The sequence below is a fragment of the Macaca fascicularis genome, chromosome X, assembly GCF_037993035.2.
Source record: "Macaca fascicularis isolate 582-1 chromosome X, T2T-MFA8v1.1".
NCBI classification, from domain to species: Eukaryota; Metazoa; Chordata; class Mammalia; order Primates; family Cercopithecidae; genus Macaca; species Macaca fascicularis.
This window is the reverse complement of record NC_088395.1, coordinates 77,535,156-77,563,150: the sequence shown is the minus strand read 5'-3', so window position 1 is coordinate 77,563,150 and position 27,995 is coordinate 77,535,156. Positions and strand designations below refer to the sequence as shown.

At 39.6% G+C, this 27,995-nt stretch overlaps 1 protein-coding gene and 1 pseudogene across 1 annotated transcript in view; one reads left to right on the top strand and one right to left on the bottom strand.

The window, feature by feature from the left end:
* The window catches only part of TEX11 (testis expressed 11), a 292,291-nt gene that overhangs the window by 12,023 nt on the left and 252,273 nt on the right, over positions 1-27,995 (top strand). The window contains exons 3-5 of the mRNA XM_005593879.3: positions 7,357-7,436; positions 16,342-16,422; positions 16,517-16,636. Coding sequence (XP_005593936.2) covers positions 7,357-7,436; positions 16,342-16,422; positions 16,517-16,636 — 281 coding nt within the window. The remainder of the gene's footprint in view (positions 1-7,356; positions 7,437-16,341; positions 16,423-16,516; positions 16,637-27,995) is intronic.
* Positions 10,544-11,110, bottom strand: LOC102139878 (WASH complex subunit 3 pseudogene; annotated as a pseudogene).

Genomic DNA, 27,995 nt, shown 5'->3' with positions numbered 1-27,995 from the left:
AGAATGATTTATAATCCTTTGGGTGTATACTCAGTAATGGAATTGCTGGGTCAAAATGGTATTTCTGGTTCTAGATCCTTGAGGAATTGCCACATTGTCTCCCACAATGGTTGAACTAAGTTACACTCCCACCAACAGTGTAAAAGCGTTCCTATTTCTCCGCATCCTCGCCAGCATCTGTTGTTTCTGACTTTTTAAATGATTGCCATTCTAATTGGAGTGAGATGGTACATCATTGTGGTTTTCATTTGCATTTCTCTAATGACCAGTGATGATGAGCTTTTTTTCATATTTTTTTTGGCCGCATAAATGTCTTCTTTTGAGAAGTGGCTGTTCATATCCTTTGCCTACTTTTTGATGGGGTTGTTTGTATTTTTCTTGTAAGTTTGTTTAAGTTCCTTGTAGATTCTGGATATTAGACCTTTGTCAGATGGATAGATAGCACAAATTTTCTCCCATTCTGTAGGTTGCCTGTTCACCCTGTTGATAGTTTCTTTTCCTGTGCAGAAGCTCTTTAGTTTAATTAGATCCCATTTTTCAATTTTGGCTTTTGCTGCAATTGCTTTTGGTGTTTTAGTCATGAAGCCTTTGCCCATGCCCATGTCCTGAATGGTATTGCCTACATTTTCTTCTAGGGTTTTTATGGTTTTAGGTCTTATGTTTAAGTCTTTAATCCATGTTGAGTTAATTTTTGTATAAGGTGTAAGGAAGGGATTCAGTTTCTGTTTTCTGCATATAGCTAGCCAGTTTTCCCAACACCATTTATTAAATAGGGAATCCTTCCCCCATTGCCTTTTTTTGTCAAGTTTGTTGAAGATCAGATGGTTGTAGATGTGTGGTGTTATTTCTGAAGCCTCTGTTCTGTTCCATTGGTATATATATCTGTTTTGGTACTAGTACCATGCTGTTTTGGTTACTGTAATCTTGTAGTATAGTTTGAAGTCAGGTAGTGTGATGCCTCCAGCTTTATTCTTTTTGCTTAGGATTGTCTTGGCTACACGGGCTCTTTTTTGGTGCCATATGAAATTTAAAGTAGTTTTTTCTAGTTCTTTGAAGAAAGTCAATGGTAGCTTGATGGGAATAGCATTGAATCTATAAATTACTTTGGGCAGTATGGCCATTTTCGTGATACTGATCTTTCCTATCCATGAGCATGGAATTTTTTTCCATTTGTTTGTGTCCTTGCTTATTTCTTTGAGCAGTGGTTTGTAGTTCTCCTTGAAGAGATCCTTCACATTCCTTGTAAGTTGTATTCCTAGGTATTTTATTCTCTGTGTAGCAGTTGTGAATGGGATTTCACTCATGATTTGGCTCTCTGCTTGTCTATTATTGGTGTATGGGAATGCTTGTGATTTTTACACATTGATTTTGTATCCTGAGAGTTTGCCGAAGTTGCTTATCAGCTTAAGGAGCTTTTGGGCTAAGACGACAGGATTGTCTAAATATGCAATCATGTCATCTGCAAACACAATTTGGCTTTCTGTCTTCCTGATTGAATACACTTTATTTATTTCTCTTGCCTCATTGCCCTGGCCAGAACTTCTAATACTGTGTTGAATGAGAGTAGTGAGAGAGGGCATCTTTGTCTTGTGCCAGTTTTCCACAGGAAAACTTCCAGCTTTTGCCCATTCAGTATGATATTAGCTATGGGTTTGTCATAAATAACTCTTATTATTTTGAGATATGAGAGCTTTTAGCATGAAGGGGTGTTGAATTTTATTGAAGGCCTTTTCTGCATCTATTGAGGTAATCATGTGCTTTTTGTCATTGGTTCTGTTTATGTGATGGATTATGTTTATTGATTTGCCTATGTTGAACCAGCCTTGCACCCCAGGGATGAAGCCAACTTGATTGTGGTGGATAAGCTTTTTGATGTGCTGCTGGATTCGGTTTGCCAGTATTTTATTGAGGATTTTTGCATTGATGTTCATCAGGGATATTGGCCTGAAATTTTCTTTTTTGTTGTGTCTCTGCCAGGTTTTGGTATCAGGATGATGCTGGCCTCATAAAATGAATTAGGGAGGAATCCTTTTTTTTTCTATTGATTGGAATAGTTTCAGAAGGAATGGTACCAGCTTCTCTTTGTACCTCTGGTAGAATTCAGCTGTGAATCTGTCTGGTCCGAGAGTTTCTTTTTCTTTTTTTTGGTTGGTAGGCTATTAATTACTGCCTCAATTTCAGAACTTGTTATTGGTCTATTCAGGGATTCGACTTCTTCTGGTTTTGTCTTGGGAGAGTGTATGTGTGCAGGAATTTATTCACTTCTTCTAGATTTTCTAGTTTATTTGCATAGAGGTGTTTATAGTATTCTCTGATGGTAGTCTGTATTTCTGTGGGATCAGTGGTGATAGCCCCTTTATCATTTTTTATTGCCTATTTGATTCTTCTCTCTTTTCTACTTTATTAATCTGGCTAGCAGTCTATCTATGATATTCAGTTAATCTTTTCAGAAAATCAGCTCCTGGACTCATTGATTTTTTGAAGGATTTTTCATGTCTCTATCTCCTTGTGTTCTGCTCTGATCTTAGTTATTTCTTGTCTTCTGGTGACTTTTGAATTTGTTTGCTCTTGCTTCTCTAGTTCTTTTAATTGTGATGTTTGGGTGTCGATTTCAGAACTTTCCAGCTTTCCGATGTGGGCATTTAGTGCTATAAATTTCCCTTTTAACACTGCTTTAGCTGTGTCCCAGAGATTCTGATATGTTGTCTCTTTGTTCTCATTGGTTTCAAATAGCTTCATTATTTCTGCCTTAATTTCGTTATTTACCCAGTAGTCATTCAGGAGCAGGGTGTTCAATTTCCTTGTAGTTGTGCGGTTTTGAGCAAGTTTCTTCATTCTGAGTTCTAATTTGGTTGCACTGTGTTCTGAGAGACTGTTTTGATTTCCGTTCTTTTGCATTTGCTGAGGAGTGTTTTACTTCCAACTATGTGGTTGATTTTAGAATAAGTGCTATATGGTGCTGAGAAGAGTGTATATTCTGTTGATTTGGGGTGGAGAGTTCTGTAGACGTCTATTAGGTCTGCTTGGTCCAGAGCTGAGTTCAAGTCCTGAATATCCTTGTTAATTTTCTGTCTCGATCTATCTAATATTGACAATGGGGTGTTAAAGTCTCCCACTGTTATTGTGTGGGAGTCTAAGTCTTTTTGTAGGTCTCTAAGGACTTGCTTTATGAATCTGGGTGCTCCTGTATTGGGTGCATATATATTTAGGATAGTTAGCTCTTCTTGTTGAATTGATCCCTTTACCGTTATGTAATGCCCTTCTTTGTCTTTTTTGATCTTTGTTGGTTTAAAGTGTGTTTTATCAGACTAGGATTGCAACCCCTCCTTTTTTTTTTTTTTTTTGCTTTCCATTTGTTTGGTAAATATTCCTCCATCCCTTTATTTTGAGCCTATGTGTGTCTTTGCACGTGAGATGGGTCTCCTGAATACAGTACACTGATGGGTCTTGACTCTATCCAATTTGCCAGTCTGTGTCTTTTAATTGGGGCATTTAGCCCATTTACATTTAAGGTTAATATTGTTATGTGTGAATTTGATCCTGTCATCTTGATGTTAGCTGGTTATTTTGCCCATTAGTTAATGCAGTTTCTTCATAGTGTCCTTGGTCTTTATATTTTGGTGTGTTTTTGCAGTGGCTGGTACTGGTTTTTCCTTTCCATATTTAGTGCTTCCTTCAGGAGCTCTTGTAAGGTAGGCCTGGTGGTCACAAAATCCGACAGCATTTGCTTGTTTGGAAATCTCTTTTGCTTATGAAACTTATTTTGGCTGGATATGAAATTCTGAGTTGAAAATTCTTTTCTTTTCTTTCTTTCTTTTTTTCTTTTCTTTCTTTCTTTTTTTTTTTGAGATGGCATCTCACTCTGTTGCCCAGGCTGGAGTGCAGTGGCGTGATCTCAGCTCACTGCAACTTCTGCCTCCCGGGTCCAAGTGATTCTTCTGCCTTAGCCTCCTGAGCAGCTGAGACTACAGGCATGTGCCACCATGCCCAGTTAATTTTTTTTTGGTATTTTTAGTATAGACAGGGTTTCACCATATTGGCCAGGCAGGTCTTGAACTCCTGACCTTGTGATCCTCCTACCTCGGCCTCCCAAAGTGCTGGGATTACAGGTGTGAGCCACTGCACCCGGCTGAAAATTCTTTTCTTTAAGAATGTTGAATATTGGCCCCCACTGTCTTCTGGCTTGTAGGGTTTCTGCAGAGAGATCCACTGTTATTCTGATAGGTTTCCCTTTGTGGGTAACCTGACCTTTCTCTCTGGCTGCCCTTAATATATTTTCCTTTGTTTCAACCTTGGAGAATCTGATGATTATGTGTCTTGGGGTTGCTCTTCTTGAGGAGTATCTTAGTGGTGTTCTCCATATTTCCTGAATTTGAATGTTAGCCTGTCTTGCCAGGTTGGGGAAGTTCTCCTGGATAATATCCTGAATTGTGTTTTTCAACTTGGTTCCATTCTCCCCATCACTTTCAGGTACATCAATCAATCGTACGTTTGGTCTTTTCACATAGTCCCATATTTCTTGGAGGCTTCGTTTGTTCCTTTTTCACTCTTTTTTCTCTAATCTTGTCTTCATGCCTTATTTCAGTAAGTTGATCTTCAGTCTCTGACATCGTTTCTTCTGCTTGATTGATTTGGCTGTTGATACTTGTGTATGCTTCACGAAGTTCTCCTGCTGTTTTTCAGCTCATCAGTTCATTTATGTTCCCCTCTAAACTGGTTATTCTAGTTAGCAGTTCCTGTAACCTTTTATCAAGGTTCTTAGTTTCCTTGCATTGGGTAGAACATGCTCCTTTAGCTCAGAGGAATTTGTTATACCCACCTTCTGAAGCCTACTTTTGTCAATTTGTCAAACTCATTCTCTGTCCAGTTTTGTGCCCTTGCTGGAGAGGAGTTGTGATCATTTTGAGGGGAAGAGGCATTCTGGTTTTGGGAATTTTCAACATTTTTGCACTGGTTTTTCCTCATCTTTGTGGATTTATCTACCTTTTTGATCTTTGAGGCTGGTGACCTTTGGATGGGGTTTTTGTGTGGGGGTCCTTTTTATTGATGTTGATGTTGTTGCTTTCCGTTTGTTAGTTTTTCTTCTAAGAGTCAGGCCCCTCTTCTGCAGGTCTGCTGCAGTTTGCTGGAGGTCCACTACAGACCCTGTTCACCTGGTTATCACCAGTGGAAGCTACAGAACAGCAAAGATTGCTGCCTGCTCCTTCCTCTGGAAGCTTTGTCCCAGAGGGGCACCAGCCTGATGCCAGCTGGAACTCTTCTGTATGAGGTTTTTCTAGATCCCTGTTGGGAGGTCTCTCCCAGTCAGGAGGCACCGGGGTCAGGGACCCACTTGAGGAGGCAGTCTGTCCGTTGGCAGAGCTTGAGTGGTGTGCTGGGAGAATCCTCCTTGTCAGGATCAGCTGCTCTCTTCAGAGCCGGCAGGCAGGAAAGTTTAAGTTCACTGAAGCTGTGCCCACAGACGCCCCTTCCTCCAGGTGCTCTGTCCCAGGGTGATGGGAGTTTTATCTATAAGACCCTGACTGGGGCTGCTGCCTTTCTTTCAGAGATGCCTTGCCCAGTGAGGAGGAATCTAGAGAGGCAGTCTGGCCACAGCTGCTTTGTCGCACTGTGTTGAGTTCCGCCCAGTCCAAACTTCACCTTTTCTTCTTCTTCTTCTTTTTTTTTTTTTGAGTTGGAGTTGGAGTTGTGTTCTTATTGCCCAGGCTAGAGTGCAATGGCATGATCTCAGCTCACTGCAACTTCCGCCTCCCAGGTTGAAGAGATTCTCCTGCCTCAGTCTCTCTAGTAGCTGGGATTGCAGGCATGCACCACCACTCCCAGCTAGTTTTGTTTTTTTTTTTTTTTTCTATTTTTACTAGAGACATGGTTACACCTTGTTGGTCAGGCTGGTCTTGAACTCCTGAGCTCAGGTGATTTACCCACATCAGCCTCTTAAAGTGTTGGGATTATAGGTGTGAGCCACTGTGTCCAGCCAAAAAGAAACACTTTCAAAAATTTTCAAAACTGGAAATTGAAGTTAGTATAAATATACGATTAGTAATTATTTTACCAAAAGTGTTTTTTAGAACAAATTAATTTTGTTAAGTGATGAATAGATTTTACACTTTATGATGGGCAATAGAAATCTGACCATTTCAATTACCCTGTAATTTCTGCTAGGCAAATCTTTTTTTCAAAGGACTATTAATTAGAAGTGGTGTTAGCATAGGTAGAATGGCTGCTGATATCTAACATAAAGGTAACTAGTTCATTTATTTGTGAAGCTGTATTTTAAAACTTGAATATGTTTTATGCTGAAATAAACTAGAGAAATAAAGAGGTTATAATTATTCAAACTTCCCTATTTTCAAAGAAAATGAGCTACATAATGAAGTTGTCTGTATTTTCTAAATTTACTTTAAGAACTGTTATGACATCTACAGAAAAGAGTATGTTTAGGCCAGTTGTGGTGGCTCACACCTGTAATCCCAGCACTTTGGGAGGCTGAGGTGGGAGGATTTCTTGGGCCCAGGAATTTGAGGCTACAGCGAGCTATGATCATGCCACTGTATTCTAGCTTGGGTGAGTGACAGAGCGAGACCCCCTCTCTACAGAAAAAAATTATATATATATATATATTTAGAAAGTTTCATGTTTTAGGAGAAAAATAAAAAACTATTCTGATGTCCAGAGATTTTGTCAGATGTCGAATAGCTTTAGGTCAATTGAATTTAGAATTATTTTTCTGTTAACATGGTATACACAAGAGCATCATGTGGAATCAGGCATTTTTAGTGAGTCTTTGGGACTTAAGGCTTTAAGAAATTAAAATTTAAGTATTAAATATCTCTCTAGGTTGGGCACAGTGGCTCACACCTGTAATCCCAGCACTTTGGGAGGCCAAGGCGGGTGGATCACCAGAGGTCAGGAGTTCGAGACCTGAGTCCCCATCTCTACTAAAAATACAAAAATCAGCTGGGCGTGGTGGCGCACGCCTGTAATCCCAGCTACGCGGGAGGCTGAGGCAGGGGAATCACTGGAATCCGGGAGGCAGAGGCTGTGGTGAGCCAAGATCACACGTCACTGCACTCCAGCCTGGGCGACAGAGTGAGACTCTGTCTCAAAAATAAATAAATAAAAAATAAATAAATAAATAAATAAATAAATCTCTTACTGAAGCATTCAGTAAATGATCCATTTAATAAGTTTCAGGTCATTTACTTTTGAAAACTGATTTTTTAAAAAGGCTTTTACGATTTTTATTTTTAATAACAACAAAACTGGCTTCCTTTCAATCGTCTTTTATCTTTATTGGTGTATATAAAAGGAGAATGAATGTTTTGTGTTTATCATTGCCTAATTACTGTTTTGCAGTACATTATGTTGCTTGCAAGTTGCTGAGTATGTGTGAAGCTTCATTTGCCTCAGAACAAGGTATTCAACGACTGATTATGGTAAGTCTTAATTTAGGAGAAAGTGGAGATGAAATGAGATGGTTGTTACTTCTATGAAAATGGTTAAAGTTAGTGTGAAACTGGAAGGGGGCTGAATCTTTTAGTGCTATTCTTTTTTGGTGGTGTTCCTTTTATAATGATATATTTACTACAGTTAAAGTTCTCAGAATACTGTAGTTATTATAGTGGTTCAATGAACCAAATACTGAACTTATAATTCTGGGTTGATTATTTATTTTTTACTTTTCTCACCTCTAACTTGATAGAGTAACTGTTTCTTCATCTAAGGGAATGGTAATACTTAGTTCTAAATGAGTTTTTCAAATGAAAAATTTGAAGCACTAAGTAAATAAGGAAAAGAGTACAGGATTTGAAGTCTGAAGACCTAGGTTAGGTCTGCCACTGACTAGCTATGTGACATTGGAAGATTACTTAGTTTTCTCATTTGTAAAATGAAAATGGTAATATCTACCTTAGAGTGTTATAGAGTTAAAATTAGAGTTTTTGTGAAAAATGCTTTGTAAACTATAAAATGTATGCGTAAGTACATAGTGGTAGAATTTGTCCATGTAAAATGCTATGACAACAGCCTGATAAATCCTGTATCATATATAATATGATAAAACTGAGTTGAACTCAGGGTTCACCTTGCGTGTTTTCCTTATTTCAAAGATTGTAGCCACTCCAGTGCCTTCACACAGTTATAGCTTCTCCAGCTTTTAGGGTTGTTTAGAGTGGGACAGTCAGTTTGAATTGAGCTATTCCATCATGGCTGAAAGTGGAAGTCTTCCTCTTACATTTCTGTTATTTAGAAGATTTAAAAAAAAAATTTTATTTTGAGGAGTCACCCTGGCTGGAATGCAGTGGTGTGATCTGAGCTCACTGCAACCTCCATCTCCTAGGTTCAAGCAATTCTCCTGCCTCAGCCTCCCGAGTAGCTGGGATTACAGGCATGCGCCACCACGCCCAGCTAATTTTTGTATTTTTGGTAGAGACAGGGTTTCACCATGTTGGCCAGGCTGGTCTTGAACTCCTGACCTCAAGTGATCTGCCCACCTCGGCCTCCCAAAGTGCTGGGATTACAGGCGTGAGCCACTGCGCCCGGCCTAAAAGATTAATTTTGTAAACATTTATTTCCACCCCCCAAAATGCAAATGTATGTTTATGTAAAATTAAGTTGTTCAGAAAAGTAATTAAAGTAATAAAAAGTGATTTTCTGCTCCATCCCTCTCTATCTGTTCTCTCTCTCTCTCTTTTTTTTTTTTTTTTTTTTGACAGGGTCTCACTCTGTAGCCCAGACTGGAGTGCAATGGCATGATCTCGGCTCACTGCAGCCTCCACCTCTCGGGTTCAAGTGGTTCTCCTGCCTCAGCTTCCCGAGTAACTGGGATTACAGGTGTGCCACCATGTCAGGCTAATTTTTTTTTTTTTTTTGAAGTAGAGACAGGGTTTCACCATGTTGGCCAGGCTGGTCTCAAACTCCTGACCTCAAGTGATCCACCTGCCTCGGCCTCCCAAAGTGCTGGGATTACAAGAGTGAGACACCGCACCCAGCCTTATCTGTTCTCTTGCTCCTTAGGGCAAATACATTTTTTAGTAGAAAAATATTTTTCCCAGTGTTTTAAAATATTTTATTTTGTAAAAGCTCAGACATATATAAAACAGGTAAGATAGTACAGTGATTCCCCCCTTTTACCCATCACTCAGTTAGAGTAATCGTCAACTCATAGCCACTCTTGTTTCTTCTATATCTCCTCGAATAGCAAACCCCTGGCCCCACTGCATTATTTTTATTATTTTTAATTTTTTTTTGAGATAGAGTCTTGCTGTGTCACCCTGGCTGGAGTGCAGTGGCATGATCTCAGCTCACTGTAACCCCTGCCTCCTGGGTTCAGGTGATTCTCCTGCCTCAGCCTCCTGAGTAGCTGGAATTATGGGCACCCACCACCACACCCGGCTGATTTTTGTATTTTTAGTAGAGACGGGGTTACACCATGTTGGCCAGGCTGGTCACGAACTCCTGATCTCAGGTGATCCGCCCACCTTGGCATCTCAAAGTTTTGGGATTATAGGTGTGAGCCACCACTGCGCCTGACCAACCCACTGGATTATTTTTAAGCAAATTCAAAATGTATAATTTTGCCCATAAATATTTCAGTATGTGTTTCTAAAAGACAATGTATTTCTTTTTCAGCTTGTAATGCTTAATTTTTTAAAACATAGAGGAAGCTTGGTGGTGTATACATGGCCATTTGATGTTTTTAGAACTAGGAGAGTTCAATCTCTTATAGAATGTAAATGTACCCCAACACATTTATTTATTTATTTATTTTCTATTTTTCCACAAATTATTGGGGTATAGGTGGTATTTGGTTACGTAAGTTCTTTTTTTTTTTTTTTTTTTCTTGAGATGGAGTCTCACTCTGTCGCCCAAGCTGGAGTGCAGTGGCATGATCTTGGCTCACTGCAACCTCTGCTACCCGGGTTCAAGCAATTCTCCTGCCTCAGCCTCCTGAGAAGCTGGGATTACAGGCGCCTGCCACTGCACCTGGCGAATTTTTGTATTTTTAGTAGAGATGGAGTTTCACCATCTTGGCCAGGCTGGTCTTGAACTCCTGACCTCGTGATCCACCTACCTTGGCCTCCCAAAGTGCTGGGATTACAGGCATGAGCCACTGCGTCCGTCCATGAGTAAGTTCTTTAGTGGTGATTTGTGAGATTTTGGTGCACCCATCACCCGAGCAGTATACAAGACATCATATTTATAGTCTTTTATCCCTTGCCCCACTCCCACTCTTCCCTCCAAATCCCCAAAGTCCATTGTATCGTTGTTCTGTCTTTGCATCCTCATAGCTTAGCTCCCACATGTCAGTGAGAACATAAGATGTTTGGTTTTCCATTCCTGAGTTACTTCACTTAGAATAATAGTCTCCAATCTCATCCAGGTCACTGTAAATGCTGTTAATTCATTCCTTTTTATGGCTGCATAGTATTCAGTTGTATATATATACCACAGTTTTTTAATCCACTTGTTGATTGATGGGCATTTGGGTTGGTTCCATGATTTTGCAATACGCATGCACATGTAATTCTTATCAAAATTAAGCTTAGTCACTAAAAGAAGATTTGCTATCTGAACTTTGTTCTGCAGTTTTTTCACTTTTGCCATCAGGCACTGGAGCATCTGATGTCTCAAGAAGATCTGGGTCTAGTCCTTCTGATATCATTTTGTTTCTTATTGCCATCACTGGTACACTCACTTGAACCATTTTGAGATATATGACAATCTTGAATCTTTAGCTACAGTTATTTCCTGCTAATACTTGACTTTCCTGTGGTCCAGAGTCTTATGTACTGTCCTGCTGTTATTACCCTGAGGTGACTTCAGAACGTGATCCATTTGTGACATTAGTGGCACTTTAAGGAGATACTTCAAATGTGCCATCATCTAGGCCTGGTATAGATGACAACTTTGCATCTACAATATAATTTTCTGGATAAAAAGATAAAGGTTTGCCAGTTTTTCCTCACTAAATGTAGAAGAGCAGTTAAGGAACTATACAGTGTGCACCACAATTTGGTTTAGAAAAGTCACCATTCTTTTCTGTTGAATAGCTGGCACCTTGATCAAGTCTATGCCTGACTCCCACGAGAGGAAGCCCATCTTTATCCATCTCCTCAGCAAGCAGGGGACCCAGGACTCACCCATGAACTCCTACCAGATGGGGCCTGCCCAACCCTGTAATTGTGTCCCAATGCTTCCCCACGTCCCCCAAGACAATGTATTTTTATATTCAACAAACCCAGTTCACTTTATCACACTTGATAAAACCTAACAAAGATTTCCCCAAATCAAATATCTAGTCCTCCCACCCCCTCTCCAATTGGTTTCTTAAAATCAGGACCAAAGATAATCCATACTTTGTATTTTGTTAATATGTCTGTTTTAATGAAACTACATGTTTTCTTCTCTTTTTTTTTTTTTTTTTTTAAATCTGTTGAACAGATTTATTTGTTGAAGAAATGAGGTTGTCCTATAGAGTTTTCTAAATTCTGGGTTCTGGTGCATCCTCATGGTGTCACTTAATAGTCCATTGTTTCCTCTAACCCTTGTTTTCTATAAACTGATAATTAGATCTACAAGCTTGTTCTGATTCAGGTTTGATATTTGTCAGAATAATTTATAGGCAGTATGTTTCTGAATCCTTGGATTCAGCCAATCATGGATTGAAAATATTACCAAAAAGTCTTATAAAGATAACAATACAATAAAAAAATACAAATAAAAATACAGTATAACAACTATTCACATAGCATTTATATTATATTAAATCATCTAGAGATGATTTATAGTACATGGGAGGATGTGTATAGGTTATATGCAAATATTACACCATTTCATGTAAGGGATTATATAATGTATTTTTATATTATATATAAGTATATATTATATTAAAATATAAAATATTTTAAAACATATGTACAAAATTTATATAAAATATGTGTTCAGATATAAGCAGGCAAGTATATACTCATATCTCCCCTCATTCCCCCATTTTCTTAGATAAATGGTAACATTCCATATATACTCTTCTTCACCTGATTTTTTGTTGTTGTTGTTGTTGTTGTTGTTTTTGTTTTGTTTTGTTTTAGATGGAGTCTCGCTCAGTCACCCAGGCTGGAGTGCAGTGGCATGATTTCGACTCACTGCAACCTCCGCCTCCCGGGTTCAAGTGATTCTCCTGCCTCAGCCTCCCGAGTAGCTGGGATTACAGGCACCTGCCACCACGCCCGGCTAATTTTTTTGTATTTTTAATAGAGATGGGGTTTCACCATATTGGCCAGGCTGGTCTCGAACTCCTGACCTTGTGATCTACCCGCCTCGGCCTCCCAAAGTGCTGGGATTACAGGCATGAGCCACCGCGCCCAGCCTCTTCACCTGATTTTTTTCCCCCTTATTTAACATTATATCCTAGGGATTACTCCATAGAAATATGTAGAAATATTACTTATTTTTTCTCATCTGACAAAGGGCTAATAATCCAGAACCTACAAAGAACTCAAACAAATTTACAAGAAAAAAACAAACAACCCCATCAAAAAGTGGGCAAGGGATATGAACAGACATTTCTCAAAAGAAGACATGCATACAGCCAACAGACACATGAAAAAATGCTCGTCATCACTGGTCATCAGAGAAATGCAAATCAAAACCACAATGAGATACCATCTTTAAAAAGTCAGGAATCATTAAAAAGTCAGGAAACAACAGGTGCTGGAGAGGATGTGGAGAAATAGGAACACTTTTACACTGTTGGTGGGATTGTAAACTAGTTCAACCATTATGGAAAACAGTATGGCGATTCTTCAAAGATCTAGAACTAGAAGTACCATATGACCCAGCCATCCCATTACTGGGTATATACCCAAAGGATTATAAATCATGCTGCTATAAAGACACATGCACACGTATGTTCATTGCGGCACTATTCACAATAGCAAAGACTTGGAATCAACCCAAATGTCCATCAGTGACAGACTGGATTAAGAAAATGTGGCACACATACACCATGGAATACTATGCAGCCATAAAAAAGGATGAGTTTGTGTCCTTTGTAGGGACATGGATGCAGCCGGAAACCATCATTCTCAGCAAACTATCACAAGAATGGAAAACCAAACACCGCATGCTCTCACTCATAGGTGGGAACTGAACAATGAGAACACCTGGACTCGGGAAGGGGAACATCACACACTGGGGCCTATTATGGGGAGGAGGGAGGGGTGGATTGCATTGGGAGTTATACCTGATGTAAAGGACGAGTTGATGGGTGCTGACGAGTTGATGGGTGCAGCACAGCAACATGGCACAAGTATACATATGTAACAAACCTGCACATTATGCACATGTACCCTAGAACTTAAAGTATAATAATAATAATAATAATAATAATAATAAAAAGAAATATTCCTTATTTTTAATACCTGTATTTCAGTTGCTGTATGTACCTTATTACGTTCAACCAGCCTCCCTTGATAGACATTTGGGTGCTGCAATGAATTGCCTTGTGCATATGTCTTAGCCACTTTTAAGGCTATTACTGTAACCATTTCTGTTTCCACTCTCATGGTTCTCTCTATGTATCTTAGTTACATGCTTGTATCACTGTATTGGTTTGGGAGGGCTGCCATAACAAAATATCACAGGTTGGTTGGCTTAAACAACAGATATTTATTTTCTCACAGTTTTGAAGGCTAGAAGTTCAAGATCAAGGTATCAGCAGGTTTGATTTCTTCTGAGTACTCTTTCCTTGGCTTGTGGATGTCCACCTTTTTACTGTGTCCTCTCACACGGCCTTTCCTCTGTGTGTGCTCATTCTTTGTGTCCATTTGTGTGTCCAAATTTCCTCTGGTTATAAGGATATCAGTTAGATGAAATTAGGGCCTGCCCTAATGGCCTCATTTTAATGCAATCCTTTCTTAAATCCCCTATCTATAAATACAGTTACATTCTGAGGTGTTGGAGGTTAGGGCTACAGTGTAGGATTTTGAAGGGACATAATTCTGCTTGTAACAATAACTAATTCTTTTTTTTCTTTCTTTCTTTCTTTTTTTTTTTTTTTTTTTTTTGAGACAGGGTCTCACTCTGTCGCCCGAGCTGGAGTGCAGTGGCATGATCTCGGCTCACTGCAACCTCCACCTTCAGGGCTCAAGTGATTCTTGTGCCTCAGTCTCCTGAGTAGCTGGGACTACAGGCATGCACCACCATGCTCAGCTAATTTTTTGTATTTTTAGTAGAGATGGGGTTTTGCTGGTTGTTGCCCAGGCTGGTCTCAAATTACTGAGCTCAGGCTATCCACCCGCCTCGGCCTCCCAAAGTGCTAGGGTTACAGACGTGAGCCACTATGCCTGGCCAATAACTAATTATTGATTTATCAGCTTTATTTATGATCTATTTATTTGCTATTATAATGGATGAGGATTTATCTCATATTATATCATGTTACCTCCACCATCCTCTCTCAATTTTTGTTAATTATATTATACTATTTTAAATTTATCTGTTGGCTGTCTTTTAAAACTTCAAATTGTATATATTTTATATACACATGCATATAATTTTTTGTATATATGTATGTATTTTAAAAGTATACTTTTTTTGAGATAGGATCTTGCTCTGTCACCCAGGCTAGAGTTCAATGGCGTGATCTTGGCTCACTGCAACCTTGGCACCCTGGGCTCAAGCGATCTTCCCATCTCAGCCTCCCAAGTAGCTGGGACCACAGGTGCGCACCACCATGCCCAGCTAATTTTTTTGTATTTTTAGTAGAGATGGGGGGGGGGTCTCACCGTGTTGCCCAGGCTGGTCTCGAACTCCTGAGCTTAAGAAATCCGTCCACCTCGGCCTTCCAAAGTGCTGGGATTACAGGCATGAGCCACGGTGCCTGGCCTAAAATTATATATATATATATATATATTTTTTTTTTTTTTTTTTTTTTTTTGAGACAGAGTCACATTGCCTGTCATCCAGGATGGAGTGCAGTGGTGTGATCATGGCTCACTGCAACCTTCACCTCCCAGGCTCAAGCGATCTTCCTGCCTCAGCCTCCCTAGTAGCTGAGACCACAGGTGTGCACCACCATGCCCAACTAATTTTTAAATTTTTTGTAGAGACAGGGTCTTGCTATGTTATGTTGCTCAGGCCGGTCTCGAATTCCTGGCCTGAAGTTATCCTTTCACCTCAGCCTCACAAAGGGCTAGGATTACAGGCGTGAGCCACACCATGCTCAGCCCAAGTCATGTATTTAAACTTTTCTTTCTTTTTTAAAAAAAAATCAGATTTGGAGTTTATCTCTTTACTTGCTACTTTGTGAGGATATTTCCATTCTTTCTATCTCTCTTTCTCTTTAACCTTCCACCTTCTGTCACCTCTAACATTTGCATTTTTAGCTTTGTTGATCCCAAATAATGAAAACTGAAAAGGCATGTTATTGATTGTTACTATTATTTAACTCTGTGGATTATAATTTTATATCTCTGTATGTTTCCATCTGCTAGCTCTCTCAATTCTATTTTCTCAGATATTCTGTTGTTGAGTGTGATGTCCTTTCATGGCATTGGTTTCCCTCAATTGTTTGGTAATTCTTGCTCATATTCGATTTGAAATTCGGTGATGATCTTCTATGAATATGGTGTCACACTGTGTACTATAACCTGAATCCAGTGACTGATGAAGAGGTAGGACTGGATGTTTTTCATTAACTTGTGTTGTCAGCCACCTAGAACTCTGTTTCTGTCCAGCCAAAGTAATTGTACTCTCTGTTCCTTTCTGGAAAGGAGGGAGGAAGATCCTTTCTTAGGGAGGCCTACTGCCTGATGTTCCTACTTTTCACATCCAGGGCTGTTTCCACATTTTGCATTTTTGTGCATGTTGGGATATCTACCAGTTACAATACTGTGAGCTCCTTCAGTGAGACTGAATGTAAAGGTACTTAATAAACATTTGTTGGATTAATCCAAATTTTATTGCAGATGGAATTAAAAACTAGAACTCCAGTAGTCTAATGCTTATCATATACCTTTCTTCAAGTATGTGAAGCATTAAGTTTTTCAAAACTTTCTCTTCCTAAGTTACCTCAATGTTTTCTTTTAATATTTCCTCAGAAGATGTGTTTTTAAGTCTATTAATTTCTGCTATTATTTTTGTCTTAATGACCATTTCTCTTAAATTGTGGAGTTCAAAGTAGAACACAGAACTCTAACAAATGCTAACTGTTGCTTTTTGTTTTCTGTGAGTTACATGACTGAATATGGACAGAGGATTCAGTATTTTCTCCAGTATTCCCCAACCAATTTGGTGGAGGTATGAATTTTTAAAAATTATTTTCTAATTTCTCTCTTCTAGATGAATATAAGAATAGGAAGAGAATGGTTGGATGTTGGAAATTTTCTAATCGCTGATGAATGTTTTCAAGCTGCTGTGGCCGTAAGTTACCATTGATTTTTAGCTGAGGCAATTATTAGTAGTAACATCTGTGGTTATTGTCATTGGTACATTGTACTGTGGTTTTATTTTTCAGAGTCTGGAGCAATTATACATCAAATTAATTCAAAGGAGCTCCCCTGAGGCTGACTTGATCATGGAGAAGATTACTGTTGAGAGAGACCACTTCAGAGTGCTTTCTTACCAAGCAGAGTCTGTAGGTATCATGGGCACCAGGGTCTTCCAGTGGGGCATTTTTTCCATATGTAAATGTAAAAGAGATGATATATTACCTATTGGAAGAAAGTCAGATGTCACTGGCCTTTTATAGGATATTAATTTGACCTTTTTATCTCTGTTATATCTGAAGGTGATGTTACTAATGCTGATTGGAATCTATGGGGTGGCTAAGGGTGAGAAGACTGATATACAGTTAAACATCATTTTCACCCCCTGCATGTAACACCTGTCATTTATTTATGGCAGCAGTCCCTACTTGAAACACCTGTCTCTGTGACTCTCTCTTACATTCACAGTCTGCCTAAAATATTTGCCTGAAAAGAGCCTTCTCATTTGCAGTTGTTCTGAGTTGTCTATTGATGCTTTCTAAAAGTCTGCTGCGATCACACACTGTTTAAAGTTATATTTTACCTCTGTTTACCTTGTGGATTTCTTTGTCATCATACACTTAGGTGTGCATTTGAGCTATGATGAGTTTGCTTTCTGTTATTACACAATTCTGGAAATGAAAAATCCCCAGCTGGGCATGGTGGCTTGTGCCTGTAATCCCAGCACTTTGGGAGCCTGAAGTGGAAAGATTGCTTGAGCTCAGGAATTGGAGACCAACCTGGGCAGCATAGTAAGACCCCCATCTCTACCAAAAAATAAAAGTAAAAAATTAGCCAGGCTTGGTGGTGTGCACCTGTAGTTCTGGCTACTACGGAGTCTGAGGCAGAAAGATCCCTTGAGCCCAGGAGTCTGAGGTTAAACTGAGCTATGAGTGAGCTATGACTGTGCCACTGCACTCCAGCCTGAGTGACAGAGCTAGACTCTGTCTCAAAAAACAAACAAAATAACAACAAGAAAGAAAAGTCCCCTTTTTATTTTGTAACATTTATTTAGATACAATTCATATACCATAAAATTCACCCATTTACACTGTATAATTCAGTAATTTAGTATATTCACAGAATTGTGCAATGTTCACCACAAGCTAAGTTTAAAACATGTTTGTCACCCCAAAAAGAAATCCCCATCAGCATTAGCAGTCATTCCTCATTGCTTCTGACCCTAGCTCTAGCAACCATGAATTTATTTTCTGTCTCCATAGATACGCCTATTTTTGACATTTCATGTTAATATAATCATGCAATAAATGGTCTTTTGCGATTAGCTTCTCTCACTTAGCATAATTGTTTTCAAGGTTCATCAGTGTTGTTGCATGTTTCACTGTATGAATATGCCATGTTTTGTTTATCCATTCATCTATTGATGAATATTTGAGTTGTTTCCAATTTTTGTCTATTGTGAATAATTCTAATGTGAACATTCATTTACAGTGTGTGTATGTATGTTTTTAATTTTCTTTGGTATATAACTAGGGGTGGAATTGTTGGGTAGCATGGTAACTCTAAGTCTGTGTTTAACCTTTTGAGAAACTGCCAGAATGTTTTCCATAGTGGCTGAACTATTTTATTACACTTCCCCCAGTAGTATCTGAGGGCTCCAATTTCTCTACATCTAAAAATTTTATAGTTTTAGCACTTACACTTAGATCTGTGGTCCATTTTAAGTAAATTTTCAGGTATAATGTGAAGTAGAGATCTAACTTCATTCTTTTGCATATGGCTATTCAATTGTCCCAGTACCATTTGTTGAGAAGACTATTCTTTCCCCATATTGAATGACCTTAGCACCTTTGTCAAAAATCAACTTATCATAAGTGTAAGAGTTTATTTCTGGACTCTTGATTCTATTCCATTGGTCTATATGTCTAGCCTTATGCTGGTACCACACTTGTCTTGATTACTGTAGCTATGTAGTAAGTTTTGAAATTGGGAATTGCAAGTCCTCCAGTTTTGTTCTTTTTAACATTTGTTTGGACTTTTCTGGGTCCCTTACATTTCCATATGAATGTTAGGATCAGCTTTTCAATTTGTGCACAGAAGCCAGCTGGAATTTTGATAGGGATTGAATTTATAGAACAATTTGGGGGATATTGTTATCTTACGAATATTGTGTTCTGGTCCATGAACCTGGGATGTCTTTTCATTTATTTAGGTTGTTTAATTTTCTCTCATTTATTTATTTTTATCTTTTTTTTTTTTTTTTTTTTTTTTTTTTTTTTTTTTTTTTTGTAGAGACGAGGTTTTGCTATGTTTCCCAGGCTGGTATCAAACTCCTGGCCTCAAGCAATCCTCTCACCTTGGCCTCTCAAAGTGCTAGGATTATAGGTGTGAGCCACCATGCGTGGCCAGACCTATGTGTGGTATTTTTGTCGTTCTTTTACAGACAGGATCTTGCTCTGTTGCCCAGGCTGGAGTAATGTGGCCCAATCATAGCTCACTGCAGCCTCAACCTCCTGGGCTCAGGGGATCCTCCTCCCTCAGCCTCCCGAGTAGGTAGGACTATGGGGGTATGCCACTGTGCCTGGCTAGTTAAAAAAATATATATACTTTTTGGGTAGACGTAGGGTTTTACTATGTTGTCTAGGCTTATCTTGAGCTCCTGGGCTCAAGTGATCCTCCCACCTTGCCCTCCCAAAGTGCTGGAATTACAGGCATGAGCCACTGCGACTGGCCAGACCTATGTATTTTAATTGTCCACAAGCTCAAACTTAAATCAGTGATGTGACGTAGCTGCAAAAAAAGCTAGCACGACCCTAGGCTATGTTAGTAGATACATAGTGTCCACATCTAGGTAGTTAATTCACATTTTGAATATTGTGATAACTTCTACACATCACATTTTAAAATTACTGGGTTGGTGTACAAAGTATATCATATGAAAAATATTTGGAGAATATAGTGATGTTTGTCTCAGAAAAAGAAGACAGTAGGAATGATAGCTCTCTTTGAATATTTTAAGGACTATTGTATTGAAAAGGAATTAAACTCCACAGGATAGAATGAAGAACAATGGTAGAAATTCTAGGAAGACGAATTGTGGCTTTATGTAAGTAGCTTTTTATCAGTGATAGTAATCGTATAATGGAATAGCTTTCCTGCAAGATTCTAAGTCTGTTTTCACTGGAAAACTGTAAGCAAAGATGTGAGTATCCTAATAATTATACATTGCAGAAGGAATTCCTTCATTTGGTAGGAAATTTGACTACTGTGATCCTTAAGTCCCTTTTAACACCGAGATCCTATGATTTCAGAAGGTCTTGTAGCATTTCTTCAGTGTGGTGGATGTTGATATCTAAATGGCATCTTCTTTATATAGCTGGTTAAAAGTGTTAGTTGTTATAATCAGTAATGAGAACTATATAATTCTTGACTTTGATAAGTGATGACATCTTCAGAAGTTGAAGTGAAGGCTAATTCCTTTTGCTGTAAGTTCATTTTTCATTTCTAAGACATTCTCACCATTAGAGTTTATGAGTTTTGTTGATATTTGCTTGGGAGAAGACATCTTTAAAATGGCGGTTAATAGCGGTGTTTGATAATGAGTTTTCTCTGTCCTAATAAAGCTCCTGAGAGGCCTTATCTTTTTCTAGGCACCTACCATTTAACCAGTTAGATAATTGCTTTATTATTTATTAAATTATTCAACAGACAAGGAATATCTTCTATGAACAGACTACTATGCTAGGTTTTGTGGAGTAATGCAAACAATCACATATCGTATCCTCAAGGATTATAGTTTAGTTGGTGAGATAAAGGATGCATATACAAGATAGAAAAAATTGGGTACTATAATAGTTGTACAGATAAGTGATCTACATGCAGTGTTCAGTGCTGTGTGTGAGTGGAGATATAATACATGGTCATTTTCCTTAAGAAAATTATAAGCTAGTTTGAGAGATAGGCCATAAGTACATGTTCTAAAACTGGAAAAAGGAAAATATTAAGTGCCAAATGAATGACTTAGGTTAGGTGGGACACAGACTTTGTCGAAAGTGGTCACATCACCTTCCTAACAATTGTTAACATTTTATTTTTCCTCAATCCCTATATCCACTTGCAAGGTGAAGGATACTTTTCTGTGTATGCATGTGCCAGATTATTCTTCTGTAATCTTTCGGAATTGTAAAAATAACTATAGATCTTGGTGTTTCTCCTAATTCCCCATTTCCCTTGGTTACTGGCAGTGCCTCTTTCTGCATTGTGCATCATCTGCAGATGCAAGGATCACATATTTTTCTTCTGCTCCCTCCCCTATTTAAAGTGAGACCATTTGTAGAAGCTGACAAGGTCACACTGAGGAAGGGGCTATGAGCTTACCTATAAAGACTATGATGGAGGCTATCCTGGAGACACAAGCCAAGTGAAAGCCAGCTTTCTCTATTATATCAAGGACTTTGGTTCACCATCTTTCCTAGTAGTTAAAAAAGTAGTAATGTAAAAAAAATTAATCTGCATTGTCAGCTTCTAGCATAGTGCATAGCACGTAATAGATATTATGTAAATGTGTGTGGTACAAATGAATCTGCTCTCCCCCTATTATTCCTTTCTGATCTTTTTACCCCCCCCCCATCCTATCAAAAGAGTGGCAAGTAGTATGTAAAATGTGAAAGGCTGAAAAACACTAGTACAGGCAAGTACTACAAGAGTGTAGAAAAGTGGGGAGATTATTGTGGACTGGGTTGTAGGGGAAGACACACAGGATTTAGAGCATGATTTGAACTTTGAAGGAAGAAACAGACTTAGGAAAGTGGGGAAGAGGGCACAGAATATTCCAGGCAGAGCAAAGGTTTGCACATGAACAAAGTCATATAAGGCAGTAATGTGCATGCCATGTTTAAGGAAGAGTGTGACCAGTTTATCTGAAGGAAAGTATTTTGCAAGGGCACGATAAGTGCTAAGTCTGGAGAAGTAAGTAGGGCCAGGTTGAGAAAGCCCAAATATACCTCTTTGAAAAAATACTTTTGATATTTTCCTAAAGGTACTGGGGTAATTGAAAGTGTTTAGGAAGAGGTTTGGTGGCACCTAGTGAAGAGTAACCTGTAATCATGTTTAGGCTTGATTTTAAAGTAAACAAGGCTGGGCGCGGTGGCTCAAGCCTGTAATCCCAGCACTTTGGGAGGCCGAGACGGGCGGATCATGAGGTCAGGAGATCGAGACCATCCTGGCTAACATGGTGAAACCCCGTCTCTACTAAAAAATACAAAAAAAACTAGCCAGGCGAGGCAGCAGGCGCCTGTAGTCCCAGCTACTCCGGAGGCTGAGGCAGGAGAATGGCGTAAACCCGGGAGGCGGAGCTTGCAGTGAGCTGAGATCCGGCCACTGCACTCCAGCCTGGGCGACAGAGCAAGACTCTGTCTCAAAAAAAAAAAAAAAAAAGAAAAAGAAAAATAAACAGAATCAAGGCATAGTGTAACCATGAACCGGTGAAAGCCTGGACTATAGTAGTACCAATGAGAATGAGAAAGAAGGGACAGATATAGGAGACATATAGAGGAAGCAATCATTTACGCTCAGTGAGAAGGACTTGAACCATTGAATCTTTGGAGGCAGGAAAGGGAGGATAATAAAGCCTGTTCATTCCACAAACATTTACATGTTGTTAGGAGGTGGGAGAGTACGGTCAAAAGTAGAGCAAACACTGCTAAGCATGGTGGCTCACACCTGTAATCCCAGCACTTTGGGAAGCCAAGGTGGGAGGATCATTTGAGGTCAGGAGTTCAAGACCAGCATGGGCAACATAACTAGACCCTATCTCTGTGAGAAAAGAAAAAAAAAATTAGGCAGGCATGGTGGCACATGGCTGTGGTCTCAGCTTCGTGGGAGGCTGAAACAGGAGGATCACAGGTTGAGGCTGCAGTGAGCCATGATCACACTATGGCACTCCAGCCTGGGTGGTAGAGTGAATCCCTGTCTTTAAAAAAATCAAATTTAATTACATTAAAATTTCAAAAAGCAGAGCAAACAAAAAAGAAGGAATACCAGAGATGAAAGAGGACTAGAACAGTGTGGGTCATCCATGAGAAGAGAGCTTGGAGAAAAGGATGATCAACAGTGGCCAGTGCGTCAGAGAAATAAAAGAAAATGAGGTTGGAATAAGCGGCATTGAACCTGATGTTCAGGAAGATGATAGTGACCATAGAAAGCAGTTTCAGTAGTAAGGTGTCTCAGTTCATTTCGTATTGCTATAATGGCATACCTGAGGCTGGGTAATTTATAAAGAAAAGAGATTTATTCTTGCTCATGGTTCTACACGCTGTACAAGAAGCATATGCCAGCATCTGCTTCCGGCCAAGGACCTCAGTAAGCTTTCAGTCATGCCAAAAGTCTAAGGGGGAGCAGGCATATCACATGACAAGAGAGGGAAGAAGAGATACAGGGGAGGGTGATACCAGACTCTTTCAAACAATGCCATCTTACAGGAACTACTAGAGCAAGAACAACTCACTGTTACTGTGGGGAGGGAGCCAAGTCATTCATGAGAGATCTGACTCCATGACCTAAACACCTCCCACTGGGCCTTACCTCCCAAATTGAGGCATCACATTTCTCTCTTTTCTTTCTTCCTTCTTTTTTTTGGGGGGAGGGGCGTATTTCTAGTAGAGATAAGGGTTTCCCCATGTTGGCCAGGCTGGTCTCGATCTCCTGGCCTCAAGTGATCTGCCTGTCTTGGCCTCCCAAAGTTCTGGGACTACAGGCATGAGCCACTGCCTAAATACTTAGTCTTTTCTGATGAAATTGGCGGTGGTGTTAACAAATGTGATTTGATTTGATTTGATTTTTTTTGAGACCGAGTCTTGCTCTGTTGCCCAGGCTGGAGGGCAGTGGTGCCATCTCGGCTCACTACAACCTCCACCTCCTGGGTTCAAGCGATTCTCCTGCCTCAGCCTCCCAAGTAGCTAGCTGGGACTACAGGCAGCCGCCACCATGCTCAGCTAGTTTTTGTATTTTTAGTACAGACGGTGTTTCACCATGTTGACCAGATATGGTCTCGAACTCCTGACCTCGGGTGATCCACCCGCCTCGGCCTCCCAGAGTACTGGGACTACAGGCATGAGCCACCATGCCTGGCCAACAAATGTGTTTCTAAAAACTTTTAAAATTTTTGAAATAAGCATAGATTTGCAGGAAGCTACAAAAATAGTAAAGAGAGATCTGTGTATCCTTCACCCAGTTTTTCCCCAGTGGTAATATCTTGCTTACATATAGTGCAATATAAAACCAGGAAATAGACATTGATACAATCCACAGACCTTATTTAGATTTCACCAGTTTTATATGAACTCTCTTGTGTGTGTTCACGTATGTTTATATAGTTCTGTACAATTTCATCACATGTGTAGGTGTAGATTCATACCACCACAATCAAGATACAGAACAATTTCATTACCACACAGATTCTTTACATAACCCCTTTATAGGGATACCCCTTTCAGTCATCCAAAACCCAGGCAACCAAAACCTAGTCTCCATCTCTATAATTTTGTCATTTTAAGAACATTGTATAAATGTAATAATATACTATGTAACCATTTCATATTGGTTGTTCTCACTCAGCATTTTTTTTTTTTTTTTTTTTTTTTTTGCGATCCATCCTTGTTGTTTTATGTGTTAATAGTTTGTTCTTTTTGTTTGTTTGTTTGTTTTTGAGACAGAGTCTCGCTCTGTCGCCCAGGCTGGAGTGCAGTGGTGTGATCTTGGCTCACTGCAACTACTGCCTCCCGGGTTCAAGCGATTCTCCTGCCTCAGCCTCCCAAGTAGCTGAGATTACAGGCATGTGCCACCACATCTGGCTAATTTTTTTGTAGAGATGGGGTTTTGCCATGTTGGCCAGGCTGGTCTCAAACTCCTGGCCTCAAGTGATCCGTCCACCTCTGCCTACCAAAGTGCTGGGATTACAGGCATGAGTCAACACGCCCAGCCCTGTTCTCTTTTTATTGCTATGTAGAATTCTATGCTATGGATGTACCAATTTGTTTAGCCATTCACCATTGAAAGAATTTGGGTTGTTTCCAATTTTTGGCTATTGTAAATAAGTTGGCATGAACATTTTCATACAGGTTTTTGTGTGGACATAAAGGGTATATTTAGTTTTTTTTTTTAGAAACTGCCAATTGTTTTCTAGAGTGGCCATGCCATTTTACATTCTGTGTTTTGTTTGTTTTGTTTTGTTTTGTTTTGTTTTGTTGTTGAGACAGAGTCTCACTCTGTCACCCAGGCTGGAATGCAGTGGCATGATCTCAGCTCACTGCAATCTCCGCCTCCCAGGCTCAAGTGATTCTCCTGCCTCAGCCTCCCGAGTGGCTGAAACAACAGGTGTGTGCCACCATGCCTGGCTAATTTTTGTATTTTTAGTAGAAATGGGGCTTTGCCATGTTGGCCAGGCTGGTCTCAAACTGCTGACCTCAGGTTATCTGCCCACCTTGGCCTCCCAAAGTGCTGGGATTACAGGCATGAGCCACTGCAACCGGCCACCATTTAGATTCTTACCAGTAATGTATGAGAGATCCCATTTCTTTGCATCCTTGCCAGCATTTGGTATTGTGACCAATTTTTTTATTGTAGCTATCCTAATAGATATATAGTGATATCTCAATGTGGTTTTAATTGCATTTCTCTAATGGCTAATGATGTTGAATATCTTTTCATTTACTTATTTACCATCTGTATCTCCCTTTAGGCAAAATATCTGTCATTTTTCTTGTCTATTTTCTATTTTGATTGATAGTTTACTGTTCAATTTACGGGATTATTTATATATTCTCGATATGATTCCCTTGTCAGATAAATGTTCGCGAATATTGTCTCATTGCAGCTTGTCTTTTTGTCCTTTTTAATAGGGTCACAGAATACAATTTTGATAAAGTCCAATTTATTGATTTCTTTTTCTTTTATGGATCATGCTTTCAGTGTCATGTCTCAGAATGTTTCACCTAGCCCTAGGTCTCTTAAATTTCCATTTGAATTTTAAGATCAGCATGTTAATTTCTGCAAAAAAAAGCCAACTGGAATTTTAATGGAATTGGATTAAACTTATAGATCAACTTGGGGACTATTGCCATTTTAATATATTGTCTTTTTTTTTTTTTTTCTTTTTTTTGAGACAGTGTCTCACTCTATTGACCAGGCTGGAGTGCAGTGGTGCCATCTCGGCTCACTGCAACCTCTGCTTCCTGGGTTCAAGCGATTCTCCTGCCTCAGCCTCCTAAGTAGCTGGGATTACAGGCACGTGCCACCATGCCTAGCTACTTTTTGTATTTTTAGTAGAGACGGAGTTTTGCCATGTTGGCCAGGCTGATCTCGAACTCCTGGCCTCAGGTGATCAGCCTACCTTGGCCTCCCAAAGTGCTGGGATTACAGGGGTGAGCCACTGGGCCCGGCCCTGATAGTAGTTTTGACTGCCCAAAATGTACACATTTTTAAATACTGACTTACAGTTTATGAAATGCTTTCACATCTGTGATCCCATTTGATCCTCATAAGATCCATCCTGTATTGTAGACATTACTGTCCCTATTTTATAGTTAAGAAAGTAGAACCTCAAAGAGATTGTGACTTACCTAAGTTCACTGAGCCAAGAAGTGGAAAAGCTGGGAATGCAAAGCTCATATTCTTTTCACTACATCAGTATAGGCAGGACATCACTCCACACCTAATGAATCACAGTCTCCAAGTGGTGAGAGCTGGGCATGTGATTTTCAGAAAGCTCCACTGGTGAGTCTGATGCTCACAAAAGGTTACTACAGCACTGTATTGTGCTGCCTCTTCTTTAAGACTTCTTTTACTTGAAATCTTTATCTTTGGGGCTTGAAATATTTATTTCTAGTCATAAGAAGACGAATAAATTTTCAAAACTAGCCTGAATTATTAGAGCTTTGATTTCTCTAAGATAAAAATCTGAGTAATGATAGACACTATATGAGTTGTTTGAACATTAAAGTCTCATATTGTTTTATATGTTATAAGAACAGACAGCAGCATCTATCCTCTGATATGGGGTTGTCACTCAGCCTTCCTCTTTTATAGTAAGATTTTCTCCACCTTGAATAATGAATTAATCAGCAAGTATTCATAGAATATAGTGTAGAAAGGGATATTATTTTCTAAGAGATATGGCTTATTGAGGCACTTGTGTTAGCAATTTATTTTCCCCTTTAATAATATCTAGTATTAAAGCCTTATAAGAGAGTATCTACTGAGCAAGATGCCAGGCTTACTATTCAGCAGTTAGAAGAGAAAACTAGAGAGAAACTGGCGTCTTACGTGTTGTTTATATTTTCTTCTCTCTACTCAATTATTTTATTATTCAAAGCACAATAATATTTGACACCACGTAAAGAAGAGAAGAAAATAGCAAGTGTAGTATTTTATTATTTCCTTGTACGTATCCACGGTTTTCTTACAAAAATGCTTTGTCAGCTTTTTTTTTTTTTGGTGACAGAGTCTCGCTCTGTTGCCCAGGCTGGAGTGCATTGGTGTGATCTCAGCTCACTGCAAGCTCCGCCTCCCGAGTAGCTGGTATTGCAGGTGCCCACCACCACACCCAGCTAATTTGTGTGTGAGAGAGTGTATGTGTGTGTGTGTTTTAAGTAGAGACAGGATTTCACCATGTTGGTCAAGCTGGTCTCAAACTGCTGACCTCAGGTGACCCACCCACCTCGACCTCCCTAAGTGCTGGGATTATAGGTGTGAGCCACCATGCCTGGCCAACTAAGTTCTTAAATGACTGAAACAAGCCTCTTCTATAAGTGCTAAAATAATGTGTGATTGATGTTTTCATTCATTTGGGGGTGTTCAGTCATAGAATGGTAGAAATGAAAGGGACCCTACAGATAGTCTAGTACAGTTTCCTCACTTTATGAATGAGGAAACAATCTGTGAGAGCTTAAGGCTCAAAGTTACACATGATAAATGGCAGAGTGGCTCTTTTGGCTTCATGATGAGATTGTACTAAGCTGCTTTTCTTTTTTCTTAAAAAAATTTTTTTAAAGAGATGGGGTTTTGCTCTGTCATCTGTGGCAGGAGTAGAGTGGTATCTTCTTAGCTTACTGCAGCTTCGAACTCCTGGACTTGAGCAATTTTCCTGCCTCAGCCTCTAAAGTAGCTGGGACTGTAGGTATGTGCCACATGTCTGGCTAATTGATAAGCTGCTTTTTGTAGTGGATATACACAGCAGTTCAGACTATGAGGTTATTGTGAGCTTGTTTTAAGACAAAGACTGGGCCGGGCGCGGTGGCTCACGCCTGTAATCCCAGCACTTTGGGAGGCCGAGGCGGGCGGATCACAAGGTCAGGAGATCGAGACCACGGTGAAACCCCATCTCTACTAAAAATACAAAAAATTAGCTGGGCGTGGTGGCGGGCGCCTGTAGTTCCAGCTACTCAGGAGGCTGAGGCAGGAGAATGGCGTGAACCCGGGAGGCGGAGCTTGCAGTGAGCCGAGATCACGCCA